This window comes from Rhagoletis pomonella, unplaced genomic scaffold (assembly GCF_013731165.1).
Source record: "Rhagoletis pomonella isolate Grant_MI unplaced genomic scaffold, Rhpom_1.0 Rhpom_scaffold_00004, whole genome shotgun sequence".
Classification (NCBI taxonomy): Eukaryota; Metazoa; Arthropoda; class Insecta; order Diptera; family Tephritidae; genus Rhagoletis; species Rhagoletis pomonella.
Window position 1 is genome coordinate 30935560 of NW_023458558.1, and position 22112 is coordinate 30957671.

The 22112-nt window shown below is 37.3% G+C and overlaps 1 protein-coding gene across 1 annotated transcript in view; it reads left to right on the top strand.

Annotated features, from left to right (window-relative positions):
• Positions 1–22112, top strand: part of LOC118738194 (Down syndrome cell adhesion molecule-like protein Dscam2) — a 144683-nt gene that overhangs the window by 73334 nt on the left and 49237 nt on the right. The window contains exons 7-10 of the mRNA XM_036469117.1: positions 2066–2289; positions 10114–10241; positions 10419–10519; positions 10728–10932. Of these exons, the coding sequence (XP_036325010.1) occupies positions 2066–2289; positions 10114–10241; positions 10419–10519; positions 10728–10932 (658 nt within the window). The remainder of the gene's footprint in view (positions 1–2065; positions 2290–10113; positions 10242–10418; positions 10520–10727; positions 10933–22112) is intronic.

Sequence of the window (22112 nt, forward strand, 5' to 3'; positions counted from 1 at the left end):
TTTTTTTTTCAAAATTTACATTTTTCTTCAGAGAAAACCAGAGAACTTTCAAGTTTAAATCTTTGTGTAAGATTAAAAAAAATCAATAAACTTTCGTAAAATTTTCCAGTTTTCAATTCGATTCCTTAGAAAGATTTTGAGTATGCAGGTTTGTTGCCAAATCTCTTTTAGTATAATAAGCCGCAAGTTTGAGGGAACTAGGACATCAGACCCACACACAATACTATATCCAAAACCATGCTAACTTTTGCTGCGCCCGGGTGTTGGAAGAAAATAAAGAAATAAATTCCATGCAAGCCAAGCGCAGCAAAGTAAATTATTATCCTTCATAGGCATCACTGACTACCTAAGAATAATGTCATCCACGGCTATGGAACATCTTTTAGACCTTCGTCCTGTACATAACCAAAAAAGACTTTGCTGTTTAGAGAAATATTCTTCTCAATGTGGAGAATAAGAATAAGGCTTAAATTCACACATAAAAACTCAAGGCTTTTTCCCTAAGCATAACCAACTAAACTAACAGTGACAATGAAATGCCGAAACCCATTTGGTCTAAAGTGGTGGTTCAAAGATAGGCCATCGGCGCAGGATTCTATGTCTCATTATCACTAGCGTTGGGCGTGTAGACTCAGTCTTTCAGCCCGCGGTGCATCTCATCGAGCTACATACATATGTCCGAAGTAGCGGGTAGAAAGTGTTACCATCTTAAGGCTGGTGGTTGAGACAACCTTCATATTTCAATACTCAACGCACTCGGGAAAAGGACTTACCCCGTGTGAGTGCTGGGGCAACGTGTAGTCACTCGGAATTATTACCCCGTGCGGCAGTAAATTTTACACAAAAAAAAATCAATTTAGTTGCCAAAATATGGGCCAGTTATAGTAAAACTGTGTTTTTAGTTTTCCTTCCTCGTTAGGATTTTTTTTAAAAGAAGCCTTTAAAATTTCAAATTGGATTGATTTCACAGGCCAACAAAAATAGACGAAATGTTTGGTGGGGTAAATATTAAAAGTATTTTTGATAGACAATCTGTAAAATTAAATAAGTTAATTGGTGCAGAAAATATCCTTTTAAATTTGTATCGTTGAATATCACTAAAATTCGCAATCCGGCAGGTTCTGCAATTCACTTCTTCCATCAGTCCGTTGAATTTGATTGTTCTTGATCGCGTTAGCTAGGTGACCTGCTCCCTCCTCTAAATCTAATACAATTTTAATAGTTGTGTTGGGGGAGTAGGCTAAGCCCTAGGTCCCTGTGCTACCACAAGAAATCCCATTTATCTCGGCTATCACATTAAATGATATGCGTCGTTTCGAGTTACCTGTGATTGAATTTATCGCTTTTGGAGACCGACTGCACCTGCTTTTAAACATTCGCCCAAGTTCGGCTTGTAATACGCTACAATAGTTCGGTAAACGAAACGACTTTTGTACTCCTTGTTTTCCAGTGTGTAGAACTGAATAGAAGCCGTGGGTCACGGAGCGTCCGGAGCCCATTGCTCCCTGCTATGAATTTATACTTTATGTGATTTTAATTGTGTTCCGTAAATCAAATTGTAATCCAACGTTGAAATATATTTTGACCTAAATTATCTTACTTCGATCAGCAAGCCAGAATATTTCAAACCAACCAAGTAAATTCTGTTTAAGTTACCCTGAAATTCTTGAAATTGTCTCTTCCTGAAACTTTGATTTATGTATATGGTTTTGGCTAAAGCTTGGACAATATTATTATAGAAAAATAACAAAAAGAAATTAGCTCAAAAAATATTCTGAATATCTAGGGAAATCAACACCTGTACACTTGTTTGAATCACTGTATATATTTTTTGAAATTGACTTATAAATGCTATTAACGCCTTATTTACGGCTGTCTTAATAATCTTTCGCTTAAATCGTAAATTTAAAATGATGCGTATTGTTGTTGTTGTCGTTGTTATGATTTTGCCGCGTGTGTCGACTTTTAAGCCATTTTTTCGTTCTTTCTCTACTTCTCCATTATTTCAAGCTCAGATGTACATAGCTATGTTTGTAACTTGTATGTATTTTGCAATTTTTCGTAGGTCTGCCAGGCTGCAAATCAATTCGGCGAACAGCGCATTGAAATTCGTCTGCTGGTGAATTCGTATGTGTCGGTGCATATATTGCCGCAAGTTCAAATTGTCAATTCAGGTGGAATGGCAATTTTCAATTGTTCGACGACGGGTTCAGCGATCGATGGTGTCGAGTGGCTGCATAACGGTATGCCGTTGCAGGGGAATAATGCGCTTAGCAACGGACGGGAAAAGTAAGTGAATACACACATATGTATGTATGTATATCGCACAAAATACGCTTTTGACACAACTTTGTGTGTGTGTGTTTGCATGCGAGGACAGGGATTATATTCACATTTAGTGCTGAAAATCAAAAAAAAAAACACCTTGTTTTGATTAAGGTTGTTATCAGGTACCAAATATGCCATCGTTCCCTTTATGAATAAAAATTGCAGAGATTTACAAATTATGCAGACAATGGAACAACGTGTTTAGGTTTTAGACCGAATTAGTGCAAAAAATATCATTCGATTTTTTCTTCTGCTTGCGACTTTTTCGACCGTTTCGGGGGCAGTCCTGTACCATTTCGGAACTAATTAGGTATCGCTTCGGGACATATTCATTTGAGACTAGTTCGGGCCTATTCCAGGAGGATTCTGCTTTATTTGACATCTAGTTCAATAGCATTTTCCGCACGGTTCGGAATCATTTCGGGATAGTTCAAAACTCGTAACGAAATGATCCTGAAATAGTCCTCATATGGCTATAAAAAATTCGTGTACTGGTCCCGAATATTAATACAATATAATGAACTGAAATCAGTGTTTAATTTCTAGTCTACCCTTTTTATATATGTATGTAAGTGAATCGCCTAATAATAACTACCCTGCACGGAAGGCTACTAGTTGTGAACTAGAATTTTACCAGTTTGCGTTTTAGCCCAACTAGTTCACATTCTATCCTTTTTCAATGTTAGCGACTGGTATTTTTAACATTGCGATGTCCTACGAGATGTCAATTGTCAGGCTATGCATCAGCATCTACTAGTAGAAATACTAGTAACATCATACTAGTTGATGAGATAGTTTGCCAATTCATCCCCTATGAAAAGCATTAGTATGCATTTTTGCTCGCGGCGCTCCAACAGTCGCAATGGCCGACAGAGCAAAGCACTCGCGTGGTATGCCTGAGGTACCAGGTTCAAGCCCGGGCGCAGGGAAAATTTTTTTATTTTATTTATTTTTTTTATTTCTTTTATTTATATTTTTGATTTAGGGTTTCTTTGTTATTCTTAAATTTAATTAAAAGAAAAAAAAATATTTTTTGTTATCTATTTTTTATGGCACAAGTATTTTTCTCATATATTTGTTTCTTTTTTTTTTTGTAATGCAACTCGATTTTTAAGTTTGTTATTTATATTTAAATTGAAATAATTATTCCTACTTACATTGATCTAACTTTCAAAATCTAAACCACCTCCAAGCGGCCCCGAACCTGCGATCCCAGAACCAGAACCAGTAGTCTTCACGTGACACCACAGCCGACATTTGTAAGAAAAGCAATTAATTGCGTTTTATTTTAGGCTTTGGCAGATCAAAGGCAGAAAATGTCGAACTGGTAGGCACATACTAGTTTATGAACTAATATTTTTTCTAACTGGTTTGGGTTTTCACTGCAGGGTAAGTACAGAAACGGATTCTCCATACCAAAAAGGGATAGCATGTTTTTCAATAAACACGACTCTGCAGCAAACTGATAAAAAACCTATTTTCACAATTTGGCAAACTCCATGGTTTTTATACGCTATACGGTCGTAGTCGAAAAAATCTCCCATATAAATTGACCAGCCCTAATGTACATTTATATCTATATAAGAACATAATATTACATTTTTTTAGGCCGTTGCAAAGAAAGGCGAAATATTTTGTAGAGTTTGGCCGCTTTCAAAAACTCCTAGTTTTTTATTTTTTGCATACTCACAATCAGCAATACACAATCCACGCATAGTACTCATTTTAATTGTATGTAGAAAATAACATTTAAGACAAATCTCAGCCGGTATTCTATTTGAGCCAATTATTTAGTATGATTCGCGATTCACTAATTGACTCAAAAAAAAAAATAATAATAATAATCGAACCGTAAAGCGTTAAAATCCTCGACGCCAATTAATGGGCCATCAGTATAATCCTTCATTCATGCATACATACATACTATTGCAACTTGTTTTGCACAGCTATTGAAGTAACTGTTTATATCTAGTGTACACTATGCACTGCAGTTTAATGTTCGCACTTTGATTTATTCTCAATGGTTATCCATTCATTTTTCATACCGTATATTTGAGGTTTTCACTTCCGCAAAAGTTATATTCAAATTTTGTTGTGGTTGCGGAGTTGAATAGCCGGGTGCAACAATAACATACACGCACATTAACAATTTTGATTTTCTCAATTTTGAGAAATGACTATTTGCTGCAGCGGACAGCTCAAATGGAGAAATAAAACAAAAGCAAACCAAAAGGAATATAAAACTTGCAAATATAAAAAATAAAAAAATAAAAAAATCGTAGTGTACAAACTAATTGGCTCGTTCATTTGTTTGTGGTCAAGAACTTGAGTTAGGCTATCAAATCGATGTGCCGGATTAGTTTGCGGAATGGCCAATTGTGGGCGAAGAAAAAAAATGATACCACAAAAATAACAATAACCGATGCTATATACACCAACTCAAATTAATACCAATGTTTTGCGGTTATATCAATGCATGGCTTTCGATACGTAATGACGGATTTGAAATTTCGACAAATGGACATTTATTTATGTAGTATTCAAAGAAGTACATACATACATACATAAATATTCATATGTCTAGTTAGTTTGAAATTGAAACTTTTGAATTTCCTGTTGATGTGGCTACATCATTCATATCTACAGAGTTTTGTCGGCTTCGGCGACGAGTGGGGCACTTTTCAGTTCGAAAATTTTAATTATCAGTAACGTTGTTGCTTAAAAGATTATCGGCATTGCCCACTTTCTCGCTGAAATGCCAGTTGGTTTCCTTGCGATACGTTTTTTCATGGGAGAAGCAATCAAACTTGGGTCTAAAGGAACATTAATACCCACATGGGTTCGGTCTCTGGTTCGATCAACATCTGAAATTTGAAAACATTTTTCTTACACCGGTCGCCTCTCGGCAGTAAGTGACAGAATTCCGCTTGTATTTAATTTGTTTACCGGTCTATCCATTCCTTAATTAGCCAAAACTAAAGAAGAAATGACAAGCCACGACCGCCGGACTGGAAACTGGCAATTAGTATATTCACCCAGATAGTCAGATGGTCGCTGAGCTCGTTTGAGCGCTACAAGGCTCCAAGGGTAAATGCCATATGGCCATTCAAAGTGAAGAAAGTGTAATGCCGTACCTGGTTGATATAATGAGGAGCAGTCCTTCGGAAACATATGTTACAAGTTAAAAAGGACGGCGCGAGTAATCTTAATTCCGAAGGTTTATAAAAGGAATTATTCGCTACCAATGCATTTCAGACCCATAAAGGAAACCCTCTTTGTGTTGAAGGCAAATGAGAAAAGAATGGGCAATGAAGCCAGATATAGAATTGTGAAGGTAACACCGCTATACACCGGTTAGTATACACACAAAGCAGGAACGTCCACGGAGGGTTTCTAAGAACCACTATGATCCATATCGAAACTCGTACAGAGTGAGTTAAACATAGTCGCCAAATGGTGCAGGAAAAATTGTTTAAACATAAACCGCAAGAAGACTAACCCAACCATTTTCGCCAGAAATAGGGAACGAGATAAGTTACTGGAACCATTCCTTAAAGCAGAAAAGATACGCTTCTCTAAAAAGGTCAAGTGTCTGACAAGCTGTCATGGAATTCGCACCTAAATAAAGCTATTAGAAAAGAAAGTGCCGCACATTGCAACTGCCGAAAATTTATGGGAAGAAATTGGGATATCAAATTGGCAAGGTGGACGAATGATGCCATTTTCAAATTCATTCTTACTTACGTTGCGCCCGTCTGGTAGAACAAGGACGGTGTAAAATGAACGTTCAGGTCAAGCTCAGCTAACTAAAACGACTAGTATAGATGGATATTACATAGCACGATGAGAACAATACCAACCGCGGCTAGCGAGGCGATTTTTGAATTGCCTGCTCAACACATTGTGATCAAGAAAGAGGCTCTTCAGTTTACAACAAGGCCAAGCTTAGAGAGGACAATAAGGTAAACAAGAATATCACACATCCTTCTACTCTCAGGGTAATAGAAAGAGAGGAAGAGCTGCGCATAAGCTTTGTGGACCTGTGCTTTCCGAGAGCTAAATTCACACATAATTTCCAGGCGGCATTTTTCTCCAACAGTATGAACTGGAACAACGAATGACCTACATCCCGTTAGGAAAGCCACATATGGTATACTGATGACTCCAAGATTGACCACAATGTCGGGAGCAGAAGTCCAAAGCTTACAATTCTGAATCAATAAGGATGAGCAACATTGTTGGAAATATACGGAAGGTAACGGAAAAACTTTGTGCGCCATCTTGGATTTATAAGCAAGGAGAATCGAATCCCTCCTTCATCTTAGTAGCAAAGAAGTAAGAATTGTTACAGGAGGAAGACAGGAAAGAATAGAAAACAACATTTAAACCCTCACTAGGACCAGATTTAGATTCCTAGGATCAAAGGTGACCTACTCCCCCGCGTCTAAATCAAATGTAACCAAATCTAGTCCTTGAGTGCTCTGACAAACTTAACTTCTCTCGTAGGTATAGCAAAATCCCTTTTTTAGCGTCAAGACTGTGGGATTCTTTTCCTTCAAGTACCTTTTTACATAAAACCTGTTCCTTTGCTTATCATGCCTTCATTTATCTGCTTTGACACTGAAGGCATAGGCAAATCAGCACTATAAAGAAGTGGTCGTGATGCAGGGTATATATTTGTTTATCAAGAAACATGTTTTTACCATATAAATCCCATTAATATTAGCCGTGTCAAAATCATACACGCATCCTTAATTTTGAAAATTAAGAAAAAAAAGACAAAATAGCTCCCTTTGAATATTTACATTATCTTCAGTAATAACAGCAAAAGAGATTTAATAGTTCGTTCATAAATTCGATTACAACGGATTTTCCTTACTAAAATTTAAATATTTGAATCGATCGATCGGGCACTACTTGTCCATATCTGGTGGTGTTAGTTCCAGTTCAAAGCCGTTAACGTTTCGTGGTGGTATATGAGTTCATACATACATACATATTTATTTATATGAAAGCCTCTTTATATATGTATATATTCACGCATATTCCGAATGCATTCAAAACATAATTTATTCTTTTTCGCTTTACAGTTTTATGGCATATTCTAAAAAAATTGTCAACTCAACAAAAATTTTGACAAAAGGGGGGGCTATGATAATTTTCAGGTGATTTAAACAAAATTAGCATAATTTTGATACTGGCTGGCTTGCCTTTTGGAAGTGTATATTTAGGACATTTGCATATTGACGCACGTGCTGAAGTTAATAAGAATAAGCAAACTAAGTTACGTGGAAGCTTATGTTGTATAGAGAGACTAGTTGTAAAAGTAGTACTAAAACTAGTTTTATTGCGAAAAATTCTAAATTGATGCTGAGAAGAGAGACTTGCTTTTGTAAACTCATGCAAAAAAAAATTAATGACTAAGTTGGAATCATTCCACCACCAGATAATGACCCTGAAACCGTTGCAAAGCTACTTTAAATTTGTTCAAAGTTCACTTGATGACTGCCAATAAATCTAAAACTCACACAAAAGTTTGAAAGGCCTGACAGTGATTTCTAAAATTCCTTACTGGGCTGCTTGGGCTGACAGTCACATGCAAAAAAGTATCGCGTTCTTGCTTCTCTCCCAAAGTTTGGGACTTTCATCTCAAATAGCCAAAGCAATCATCCGATAGCTCAACAGATGTTTGCTGGCTGCCTGCCCAAAAAATAATAGAACAAATAAAAGTAAAAAAAAAAAACAAATAAAAACTTGGAACCAGATTTACAAATCAAGCTGGATTTTTTTTTATGATTATGCTAATCAAATAAATAATAAATTCCAAACGAATGGTTTGGCAGTGTTGACTAGAATAGAGTTGTGCGGCGAATTATCTGGAATGGCAAGCGTAAGCGTACACACTGCATATATGTATACACATAAAGTTGTATCTACATAAGTGAAGAGAAATGAGTTTTTTTTCAGCAAACAAATGCATATGTGTAGGAGTACTTGTGTGTGCATTTAAAGCTGTGTTTACTTTGCTCAGCAATTGTATGTATAGTGCTGGGACACCAAGATATTTACTATGGGTAGTCAGCAGCCAGTTGGTTTGTTTGCAATGTTCAATGCCAACAATATGTTACCTACAACACAGTCAGATAAACGCATCGATATAGAAATGTATGTGCTTAGTACATATGTGCATATGGCTATGCAAATTCTAAGCATATGCGTCATTTCTATTATCCTTTCTGTACGAACTAACATAGATGAACATTAGAGTGTATCAATTTATAAGCAAACAAAAAAGTTCTCCCTTCGCAAAGCAATTTCGAATTTGTTTTTGTATATTTCGATGGTCCTGTGCAATAACGACACAAATTAAAAAAAAAAAAATAAAAACTGTTACTACTGTCTACTCTTTAAAACTTACTTTAGCAATCCTTACAGCTTACATTAGCAAGGGTTGGAAATGGATTAGACAGGGATTAGAGGCAAGAGCCACTTAACAGTAGTAACAATTTTTATTTTTTGAATTTTGAATTGCGTCGATATTGCAGAGGACCATCGATTTGTTGGCGATTACGCATTTTCATTTGACTATTCACAACTTTTTTATTATCCATCGATTTTCTTCGCGAGCAAATTGATTTTTTTTTATAAAAGAACAGACTTTAGATTAGTTTAAGAAGCTGTCTACGTGAGTGGAGGCTCACTTAGAAAATTAATTATACTGTCCATTGTGTAGTGGGTAGCGAAGGGTAGGAGTTAGACAGGGGAAAGTTGGGAAGGGTGAGGAAGAGCGTAGAAATCGAGGGCGAGAAGTTGAAAGAAAAGGACGATGTCACTTAAGGCTTCTTGTAAGAAAACAGCTCCGTGCTCACCACGAAACTCCTCAAGTGACTTAAAACAACTCCCGAAAGCTCAACGGGTACCAGAGCACCAGGTGTTGAGATGATTCCACCTCACCATCCTCCAGCTGGTGCAATAGGGATCATCGACTAGTGACTAGTTAGAACTACTATTTGTTTATTCTTAAGTGCAAGTGTCCAAAAGGATTTAGCTACTTTGGGTTCCAAGGTTTTCGCCCAGCGCACGCGGAGATGACTAAACGCAACCAGATCTACTCTTACCGGGCCATTGGCCATGCAGTTACCCGCAAATTCGCTATGACCCGGAACCCAGAAATGAGCTTAATAGCGTAATTATTCGATGCGGTCGAACAAACCAACAAGGAGCCAAGAGCCTTAACAGTTGCTTGGCTGTCGGAATGGATATTCACCTCTTTACAGGGTGTTACACTACAGAGCAACCAATCCGAAGCCTTCTGTCTTCTGCTTGGAAAATGCTACAGTAATCCGGTAGCCTAAATTTCAAGTTGATGGGGAATTGTTCGCCGAAAACCTATCCACTTCGCTTATCATTCAGCTTCGATTCGCCCATAAATACGTTGACAGAAATTATATGAAGTTTTTCAGAACCCCCTTGCAATCAGTTGATCTGAAAAGATGTGAAAATAAAAGTTTTTAAGTTTTAATATTTTTGAGAATTTTCCGCGTTCGGCAAAAAAATAATATTATTTATTTTTTAAATTAGCCTGGAAAAATTCTTTAGGCGGCGTACCTTTTTTCCGGTACGGTCTAATGTACTACATACATATGTACATATCTGGATCTGGTCTGGTTAAGCAAGTGCAAGTTGGTCTAGCTATCCTGACTGTGGTATAGCAATATGTACATATTACATAGAAATGTGTGTCCTAGCGCGCGCTTATGTAAACATTTTTATTGTCATTTGCAGCATACGCTTCCTCACAAAAACATCGCTGGTCGTGCAAAATGTGGGACGTCGGGATCGCGGTGTCTATCAGTGTTTGATACAGAATAGCAGGGCAAGTGCACAAGCCATGGCCGAATTGAAGTTGGGCGGTAAGTGTTTGTCTATTCTGAGCTGTACAAAAGTATGCAACTTAAACTAAATACGCAATATAATTCAACTACTTTAAATAATCTACAACTACCAGTTGCCAAAATTACGCAAATATTTTTGAATACTTACATAACTAATTTACTGCTCTACACCCTTTTGCTTTTGCCGTCTTACAGATACTGTGCCCGAACTGATTTACACCTTTATTGAGCAAAACGTGCGGCCAGGTCCATTAATATCGCTTAAGTGCTCGGCCAGCGGTTCGCCGCCACCGCAAGTAAGTGCAACAGCACACGCCGCATTTGAGCCACTTATTTTACAACAAACATACCTACATACTTATACTTAAATATATGTATGTATGTATGTTGTAGTTGTCGTACTGACACACAACACATACCCTTTTACTTATTTACTTGCTGCTACGTTAAGTGATTATTATTGTTGTTGTTGTTTTATACATTTTATCCATTTTCCATTTGCAGTTCGCCTGGCTGCTGGACTCTCAGCCGATAATGGATGTTTCGCTGCATCATCGTTTTGCCATCGGCCAGTTTGTCGATATGTCTGGCGACGTGATCAGTCACTTGAATATATCGCATGTGCGTCCCGACGATGGCGGTCTATATAAATGCATTGCTACCAATTCGATGGGCAGTGTTGAACACTCGGCGAGATTGAATGTTTATGGTGAGTAAGGATAAATAACGGCTGTTGTACGTACATACGTATAATATATTTATGTTCTTTAATGCGTACACAAATTGCCTTTATAAGTAACATAAATTGCCTTAAACTACATAGTAAATTGGCTTTAAATATTTACTTAAACTACTTAAAAGTGTAGGCAATGAAATGACAGTTTCTCACAACGGCGGATTGGTTGAAAATATTCGACCCGCAATCTGTGCTCTAACATAAGGTGCAAACTTATGTATGCTCAATACTTTTGGAGGTCAAAAGTGGTATTTAACAAATTAAAAAAAAAATTTTTTTTTCATATAAGTCCTTTTCGCCGAAAACCAATAAAAAAAGGTTTCTGCGCTTCCGTAGTAATTTGAACGATGTACATATATATATATACAGCAGAGGAAGAGGGAGGCCCGCACTGAGATGGAAAGACCAGGTGGAGAAGGACTTGGCTTCACTTGACATTTCCAATTGGCGCCAGTTGGCACAGAAAAGAAACGACTGGCGTGCTTTGTTGAACTCGGCCAAAATCGCTTAGGCGGTTACAGCGCCAAATAAGGAGAAGATATTTTAACTAAATCTTATTAAAAAGAATTAAACAAACATAAGTTGTCAACATCATCGTGAATTTTGCAACTATTAATTTACTCGCAGTTATATGTTAAGAGTGAACTTGTAAATATAGTCGTAAAAGTGAATTCAGAAGGCTGCATACTCAGCATTTTGAATTGACACTCAAAATCTTGGCTTAGGGTTTGTTGCCATCAAACAAAAAAATTAAGCTGTTTTATTATAAGAGTTAAATTTTTATGCAAATTTGTATATTAGAACACTTGAAAAATGCTTTACTGGTTTTTCATTTTGAACCGAACCGAACCACTTTTTGGAGAAAAAAGTAGTTGCAAATCGAACGAATAACTGCTGCTTCCAGCAATGCTATTCACCCTTTAGTAGAATCAGTATGACGACCAAATAACTCGTAGTATTTTTTTTAACTATTTATATAAGTAACAATGGAGTGCACACTCAGAAAATGAACAACTGCTGTTCCTTCCGCGACAGATATCAAATATTTATCAATCAAAATTTTTTTGTGTTTATTGACTAATTGAATAAAATATCATTCGTCGCATAATTTGCTCATTCATTGTATGCCATAAAGTTTCCCACTCAACTTTCAATATTAACTATCTTTTAAAGCATCTCTTTGTTAACGACTATTTAAAGCTCTAAATCCGTAGCTTTTATTTATCACATTTCTAACTATTCAACGCTCTATCCATTCACCCACTCAAAAATCTCACAAATTGTGGTTAGTTTTCAATTGTACCTATCGTAAAATAAAACATGTGAGGACAGTGCTGTGCTAGGCTTTATACCTTTCATGAAAATCATAAAGACCGTTTTTTACTTTAAATGCTATTTTGGCATTGGCCCACGCAAAAGTTCTTATTAGCCGTCGCGAAGTAAGCGGGCATTGGCTAGTATATTATAAGACACACCCTTTTTCCAAATGTCAGTCGGATACTGAAGGACTAGATTTTGTTAAAACATACAGTCAAAAAGGCAGACGGACAGATGTGGTTAAATCGACTCAGCTTGACGTTCTGAACATTTTCATGGGTCTATCTCTTCTTCTTCTAGTATGTAGATACTTACAAAAATCGGACCAAAGTTATAAATATTACATTTTCATGCTCGTGAAGGGTATAAAAATGTACGAAAGAACTTTGTTGCAAGAAAACAATTTCAAGTGCAGCAGAAAATCAATTTCCTATGCTTCCTCATTATCAATTGTGCTAGCGCACAAATAAGGGGAAACACTAAGCTATTCGTTCGCTATTACCATCCTCTTGCCCGCGAGCCACTTTTATTGTAACTTTATTGTTACACTAACTCCATGAAATACCCAAGCTCCCAGTCAGACATACACACTCAACGAATTTCACATACAGATTTCAATTTTTTCCATACCTTTTCTGCACATTCCACTGTGGCGACCATGACTGTGGCAGCAGCATTGTGATACTGTCATTGTTATCAGTAGACTGCGAAGAACAGTTGAAGGGGCAATGGTGATACGAGTAGCACAGTAGCAAAGGAACACCGCTGACAATGGCAACTAGAATGTTAGCGTCAATGTTGGCGGTGAGCAAGACAACGTTGATGACGTGACTGACGGGCATGATGGCAGTGACATCGGTATGATAACTAAGGGTACAGGGATACAATGGTATCAGTGTTGTGTCGCTTTTATGTACTACGATTTTGTTTCGGTTCTAATGGCGGCGGAGCAAAAGTTGCCGCTAACCCGCCATTATTTTGGAGCGAGCGGTGTAGTGCTTATTGGCAAACACTTTCAAAACTCTAATAAGGACAACGTTTTTCCGATGTCGTTTATTGATTTATTTATATATCTATATGTATGTATGAATGTTTGTACAGATCTTTCACTCTGATATTGTCTACTTATTCTGTATGCTGCAACAGAATTCTAAGCATTTTCCTATACACTTTATTATAATAAATATGTGTAGTAAAGAACTTTTGGCCATCTTTATCAGCAAGGCATTGGGTTGCTTTTGTTTTTTGTTACTTGCTTTTTTTTGTTATTGTACGAATATATGTTGGGAATATAGTTAACTAACGAACATTGATTGGAAATATGTATTACGGAACCCGTGTATACACGAAAATGTTAGAAATTGTCATAAAAATGTATGGTAAGGTTGAAGCTTATTCCAATATATGACCACTAGGGGGTCCTTAAAAATCAAATCAAGGTTTTTTTTTAGTCTCGCCCCCTCAATCGGTAATACCACATATAAATTTTGGTCCCGATTGGAGACGGTTAAGACGTTTTTATAGGGTCCAAAATTTATACGTGATATCTCCGATTATAGTAGCATCGACAAAGGGATTGAGTCTTAGGAAATCTGATGTAAAAATATGCTTCCCACATTTAAGGACCACCCTAATGGCCATAGATATGCATGTAGATGAGTATAGGAACATACCTTTGTATTTGTATTTATCAATGTCGGGATTATGTAAAAATATGCATACATACATCTACGAGTAGATTAGTTTAGGTGTGTGTGTGCGTGCTATGTTAGGGGCCAAATGCTCTATTTATGGAGTTAGGTATCGAGCAAAGATTACTGAGTGGAGTGGTGGATTATATGCGGATATTAAATTTCAGCTTTAATAATTTGCAAAAGTGTGGGTATCTGCTTGTTTACAGTAGAGTGCCGCAAGCTCCACAAAACAATGGTTTCTTTTTCCTTAAGAATAACTGTCATAAACCTATTTTTATTTTATGACTTTCCTTTATGTATTGTTAACTAAAAATTGTGCTTTACCTTAAACATATATTTGTTATGCTAAAATATTTATCGTAAAAATTTTGGATTACCAGAAAATTCTAATTTAAACTGTACACTTAAGCTGACACCAGCAATATCCTTGTACGGTACAAAACAAGTTTCCGAATAAAAAACGACAAGCCAAGTCGATGACATTCTGGTAGATGGAAGGAAGGCACGCTTCCGGTATTTTGGATGTACACTCCGAGGCAAAAAATCGAGCACTATCTTGCTAAGATAACTACACACCTCTGTGTAACAAAAATGTACCTCAAGCATTGCAACGAAAGCTCTACGTAGAAAAGTTGCAATCAGACCAATCGACATAGGCGAGCAATGGAGTGACATTTCTCGCTCATGACCTAATGTCCTACGGTGCGGCCAAAATTCGAAACTTTAAAATGAAATGATTTCGCAACTATGAATCTGCTGCCAGGGTTGCAAAATTAAAAATAGCGGAACCAGTATGGCGATTAAAACAATAAAAAATAAAAATATTCCCACGAATTTAGAACTTTCTCCTTTTTTTGAAGACGGTTAAAAAAATACCATTATATTTCTGCTTCTAAAAAATTTCCGCTACAGTGTTGATATTCAACATTTTTTTTCCATATTGTACTAACCTTCAGACGTAGATTCGATTTGGTTTTCTTGGATTTCCTCTACTCAAATTACTGTTGCACGTTTATAACTTTTCCATTTGAATCTACCACAATGTTGTGCTTGTGCGAAGACCATATTACGGCTAAATAAAGAGGCAGCTTGGGGTACAGGCCGTTAATGCGAGCGGTTTTCCCCTTCTTAGAGGATACTTTTGGCAAACTTAATTATAAAAAAATGCTATCTAGAAACTGGTTTTCCAATTTCGATGCATTTTTTAGATTTTGGCCGCACTGCGCGTCGGCGAAGAAATAGTTGGATTTCAGCGAGCCTGAAAGGACTAGCGGTATGGTGAGGAGTGTCACGAAGCTGCAGAGGAAGAAATGCCGCATAGAGAGATAACTTGCGACCGGCCGGGAGGCACGCGTGCTAGAGGGAATCGATGTAGCGACCTGAAGATGGACGCGAAAAGTATTCTCTGTAATAAAAAGAGGGAGAGACCAAAATGCGTGCGTACGAAGTGCTTGAAATGCTGGCAGAAAGGAATAAGGCCCGATAATTTTGTCAGAAACCAAAGGCCAAATTAGAGGTGCCATAGCCATAACGTAGCAATATATTTCAGAGCTGCTTATGGTTATGGCGAAAAACCAAAATGAAATAGATACCTATGGTTATGGTTATGGCTCTGATGTTATAGTATGGCACCAATAATCGTTTACAGAGCTGCGCGTACGTTTTATCGGAACATTTAATTGCTATGGTTATGTCTTTAGTCGTGTTACGGAGCGCTTCATGATCAGGGTGAACTCTTGTTATCACAGTCACGGCGGCCTAGTGCCCGATGCCCACAATATAATTAAGGTACCGAGAGAACATTCTTCCACCTTGTTTGGTGGTAATAATAGTGAAACAATTTCGTAAGATGACCCCGAGCACCCAGACAATGACGATGGAATCTATGACAAGGTACGAATAAAAATTTCGCCCCTGAAAATCAACAAAGCTCAATCCAAAAGAGAAGCGACTCCGTCATAAGCATGCCTTTTGGCGTCGTCTTTTGAAATACGAATTTTGTAGTCATGCACTCAAGTAAAATGACAAAAGTCCACACCGATTCCAAGTACACTTGATTACTTGCCTGCAAGCCTGAACTATTCGGACGCCCTGGCGTATGAGCTATCTGTGAAAATCAACATACAGCACCGTCAAAAGAGGCATTTAAAGTTTCTGTTTATTATGGGTTTTATGTAAATTTAAATATGACTTAAATATTTCTATTTCAGTAATAACCTCTTTTTATTTAACTATATTTCATTAATGTGTTAAAAAATATTAAACAAATAAAAAGAAGTTGTAATTTTTGTCTATGGAAACTTTTATTTAATGCATAATTACTTTACACCAGTCACAAGGAGATGTGCCTCACCAAAAAAGTTGCGGTTATAGAATTTTTGATATATTTTAAGAATTCGGCCAAAATATTTTGGAAAAATATTGGTAATACCACAAAAAAGCTAATTGTTTTGATTGCGTTAATAAAATTTAAAAAAATTGAGGCAATTTTACAGGGAAAAAACTTTTTCAAACCAATTTTTTCATAAAAGCTTGATTTTTTTAATATAGTTATTTGAAAAGCGGTCCAGATTATGTAAATCCTGACAGTACCCAATTTTTTTACGAAGTATGTTGCACCCTAATGCACCTCCTTTTCCTTCTTCTTATTTGGTAGCGCAACTATTTGTTGGTTTGAGCAGAGACCAAAAAGCTTCTCCACTTGCCTCTCTCCTGAGTGCAGATCCTTCATTCTGAATTTGGTCATTGGATTTTGTGCGTGGGCGCCCTTGATTTAATTGGCCGCCCATAGGTGCGGCGTCGAAGGATCTAGAGCGCAATTTTTGTTCATGTAAACGCATAAAAGGAACTTACTCTAAGACTTCGAAGAAAAATAATTCAAAGGTAGGCTATAAGGAAAATGACGAAAAATGACTATAGACTGCTATAGATCGCGAAATGTGATATTGATATTGATAACTATGTTGATAAATTAACTTCATTTGCCTGAAAACAAACACATCAACTAAAGAATTTCATACATATATCTGGAAGCTATTCATTTCCTACATGCCAATTTCTATACCGTTTCTATACCTTTACAGGGTAAAATCATTTATTATTAGTCTATTTAGTTTGCATTATTAATACCAGTAGTTATTGTATTTTTTTTGTAGAAATTGCGAATACCTCCTAGTATTCGATTCCTAACAAAGCTTTCATTTTATGACCACTTTAGAAAAACAGATCTCGCTGGCTTTTTGCCATTACTTTCAATGGCGAAATCCGGAAATCTATTCCACTGATTGACAATGCCACTTACCGCCCACAAATACTTAGCCAGTAAATACTCAGCTGTCTGTGTACTCGCGCTTTGTGTACGCTTGGCTTGACAGGCATGGTAAACATTTTGCAACCCATACAATGACTAGCATATTTTCTATGCTTTGTGGTGCTTGTTCAATGCCTTATCAAAGCAATAAAGCGTACATAAAGAGCTGAATAAAAGAATTTATTTCATCCATTGTCAACAAGAAACGAGCAGTGCAGCAGTACATTGGGGTGGCCCAAAAATGCATGCGAAGAAGTAAAGTCGGAATTTTAATGCTCTCACCCCCAGGATTGTTTTATACCGGAAAAAATATAATCCTATTTTGAGAGGTCTATTTTTCCGGTATTTGGTATATACTAGGAGGTGAGGGCATTAAAATTCCGACTTTACGTTTTTTTTTTGTACACCCTAATATAAATACATGCATATACATACATACATATGTGTGTGTTCATACTCAGTGTGTCCGAATACGTTTGTACTGTCAAACACTACTTTTAGATAATAAAAAATATGTAGAGTTGCAATACAACTTTGTACCCACTCGTACTTGAGCCAGTGCAGTGCAATGAGGCGTAGCGCAACGAGAAGGCTGTGCTCGACTCGGCTATTCGATGCTGCCGTTGAGTTTTGGAGCAAATACCCTATCTATTATACCTATCTAGAGGCAAACATATATCGCACACATATACTTGAACATCCTTGCAGCGCAGTCACCACAGCCTGTCACTGCTGCCAACGGAAAAATAGAAAGCTCAAATATAGTAGTACTACGTGGAGTTTGCATTCAAGCGGCAAATGAGGAAAAAATAAGCGAGGCGGTGTCGACTATGCAATATTGAAATCGATTTTATTTACGAATAGCTATAGTGCGCTACGATTCGGGAGCGTGTGAGTGGAAATTTTAGTTAGTTTCAAATACTCTACTATTTATATACGAAATGTCGATATGCTTGGCTTTTGCTGTGCTGCTTGCTGGCGTCCTTCTTGGTTTTTGCTGTTTTTCGATTTGATTTCTTTTGCATATTTAGTCGATTTCCACTGAAGTACTCACTATGTTGCAAGCGGCTGTCTGCTGTGTCATTTAAGCAAATGCCTCGACAGTTGGCATGTGTGCTGCGGTCGACTTTGTAAAAAATAAAATTATATTTTATTCAAAAATCGATTTAGTTTTCTTGTGTGGTATCATTTCAAACGAAAACATATAAAGGAGAGAACTGGCAAATTGAAAAATATAGCTGAGTGGAGTAATGGCGTAAGAATTTAAAAAATTGCAGACATTTTTTTTTGGTTGACTACTTTGCTCTTTTTCGAAGGGGAAAAATGTTGTTCTAATGGTCAATCTATGAAAAGATCTAAATTTTTTGTACGTAGCAAATCTGGAGTTACAGCCTGCTCTATTTAATAACAAGAAAATGTTTTGATATTTAGCTAAACTCGACAGCCAGTTCGAAAACGCCCTATCTCAGAAATTTTTTCAACAACGCCCTATTTCAGAATTTGGTTGAAGAACGTCCTATCTCGGAATTCGGTTCAAAAACGCCAATATGTTGAATCGAACTCAACATTAAAAAATGTTCGGCGCCGCATAACTTTTAGAAATACTATTTAATAGTTAGCTGACTTTCTGCTAATGATCAAGGGCGATTTTATAAAAAATGGCTCAAGGTTTTTAAGATATTGGGGATTTAAAGTGTTAAAAAATGGATTCTTTCCATTTTTTGGGCTTCTGTAGAAAGACATATCCGTATGCCAGAAACAGGAATGTGTAAAGATTAAAATTTTGGCAAATCAAGTTTGAAAGTGTTTTTTTACGATACTACATTTATGTAATTGAAATTGTTAAATAAGTGGTTTCCGTGGTTGCATGGTATTCTAGGTTTTGGTATATCGCAGAACATCCAATGGTTAACCAAGTCAACCCAATAACTCAAAACTGTTAATTTTGTACATTCATGATTCTGGAATAACGGTGGCAATGTGTGGACGTGGAATATAAATTTTTTAATAGCAAAAAATTAAAGCTGAAAATTGTCAATTTAGCTCCAAGTGAGAAGTTAGATTCCTAAAATATAAGGCTTTAAAACTTGCTTTCAAAAATGGTTCTTTTTTATAAAACTCAATTAAAGTTTGTATAAGTTTTCTTTCAGGAGCCTAATCTACTTGTAAAATGTTTCGAAAATTTTTGAACTATTTCAGAAATATTGTACCTTTTGATAATCCGCACTAATATGTATACTAATTCGAAGAAGAATATATTCCGCCTTTTAACATAGGTATCTGGACACGTCTTCTATGTTTTCGCTGTTTGTGCCGTTTTCTCAAGTAAATTTTAAAGTCTATCTGCTCTTCAACACACATTTTTTCAGAACATTATTTGTCTTTAAAGGCCAGAGATATTTTTAAACCTACTTGAGAAAATGGCCCTTAGAAATGGAAACTTTTTTTAAAGGGCTTATTACCACCTCCTCCGGTTATGCCACTGTGCTCCGCTTGCGCCCGCGAGATGGTCTCCTTAACTTAGCCCTATCGTCATACTGTTTTAAATTAATTACAGAGCCTTGGCCCGGTTTCGCCATTGGCCATGATCCTTCATACCTACTAACAGCTTCGCGGCTGGCAGAGGTGTCCTACGCCGGATAAGCCATATGGTTGTCTGGCAAACGCCATTCCAACTATACATATAAGAGTGTTTACCTCTGTTGTTTTTTTCGTTTTTTTTTGATTGTGCTGATGATTTATTCGCACTAGCTGCGAAGATGAGAGGCGCACCCTACAGTGCAGAAATCAGCCATACCCAAGGTAAAGCGTCAGATAAGCACTTGTTGCGACCGCATCTCTGCCGACTCAGTTCGCGACTCAGCTGTTTAGTGGCTCCCAGCCCAGCCTATCTTCAGTGAGCTAAAAACTCCGAACGCCTTAATCTAGCCCCTTATAGCTCTGAACCATAAAGTAGGATGTCTTAGCATCCTTTTTGTAGATGTCCAGCTGTACTTAGAAACAAGAGGACCGATGAGGAGCAGTTTTTCAACAACATTGTGGCTAATTAAATGAACTAGTGTACAACTTTATTACGAAAGCGCCTTATACGTTAATTAATTGGTTTGCATTTTAGCGGCTTAGGGCCAAATTTCAATCCAATTTAAGGCATCAACATGCATTTATTTTTTTCTCAGAATTTACTAATAGCTGTTATAATCAGACACTCAATCCTGTTAGTCAATCTAATATTCGTCATTACACAAATTTGCTATAATTAAAATCGTGGCAATGCATTAATAAAATTATGATTAACTTCAGTGCACAATGCACCGTTATGATGCTGTCAAGTGGAGTGCACGTACATGTATTTAAAGGATAACAACTAAACCAACACAACAGAAAAGGCATTCACACACACACACACACACGCACACAGACACATACACATGCACGCCCTAAACTAATACAAAACCACTTACATATTTCATTTTAATGCAAAGCTCATTATTTGCCGGACGGAGGATAACGCCATTGTTTATGCAAGTGCCAATATCTACATATATGTATTTATGTTTATGCATGTGTGTGTGCACGTATTTATGTAAGGGTTTAGAATTTGCATGTTGCTTATCTACATTCATAGTTGCATACGCACACTTCGCTGTGGCTTTAAACAATCAAATATGGGCCATTCCACGCAATTTCAATGAAATTTATTTTTCGTTTTTGACGTTAATTTTTGATATTATAGATAGGACCCTTGCACAATTGAAAATGTTATTTTTTTTTTAATTTTATTGACAAAGAGGAGGGATTTATAGAAAATTTTTTGATATGTAAACATCTTTGCTGCCAGTATGGCAAAATTTGCGTAAACTGTCACGCGTAAATCAAGACGAACTCCGAAGCCATTTGGCGGCTTTAATTTATTTCAGTACGTCATACAGAGAGAGGCAGCTGCACTCTGAAATATTCTGCAGGAATGGTTTGCCGAGTGTCATTACCCTCACCTTTGCGAAGGCTGGGCACTCGCACAGGAATTTTCCGACTGTCTCTTTGGAGCCCGGATCATCACAACTGCGACAGAACTTATGGTTATAAGTGGGTCAGAGGACACCCAGAACTGCGGGGTAATCCTCTTAGATCCTGTGCAGTTCGACCTTTGCTTGGCCTTCGAGTGATTTTTGTCTTAATATCCCTGAGCGCGGCGCCCATATCCACTGCGTGGGACACATTCAGTGTGGAGCCGATCCTTGCTAGTTCGTCCGCTGCCTCATTTCCGTAAATGTCCCTATGTCCCGGGGCCCAAATTAGGATAATTTCGTACTGATCATAAATATAGGCCAGCTCTCTCTTTCATTCATCCACTAGTTGAGATCTAAATAAATCTAAAGAGAGGGCCTGAATGGCCGCTTGGCTATCTAAGGACCTTACTGCCTCCTAGATGGCAACCGTTTCGGCCCGGAAAACTCTTGCATAGTCCGATAGGTGGAAGGATAAATTTAGGTTATATTGCTCATGAAAGCCCCTGCACCAATTTCGCATTCCACCTTTGACCCGTCCCGTTTAGGGAGTTTTGACTCGATCTCGACCCACCTCTCCTGCGCGGGCTTTCCGCTCACGGGCGTGAGTTTCGTTTTCGCTCTTTTTCCAGCTGGTTCTGTTGTAGACTCTTTCTTGGGTCTACTTCGTTTAACGGTTTCAGGTTTCTTTGTTGATCTTGAAGTGAGGTACATATATACAGCTGCGAGAATGCATTTGCTTTTGCGGTCGTTCTCTTTACTCTCAAAACATGTACAAGGTTTGCAAACGATATCAGCAAGAGAATGCGAATGAGCGGGAGTATAATA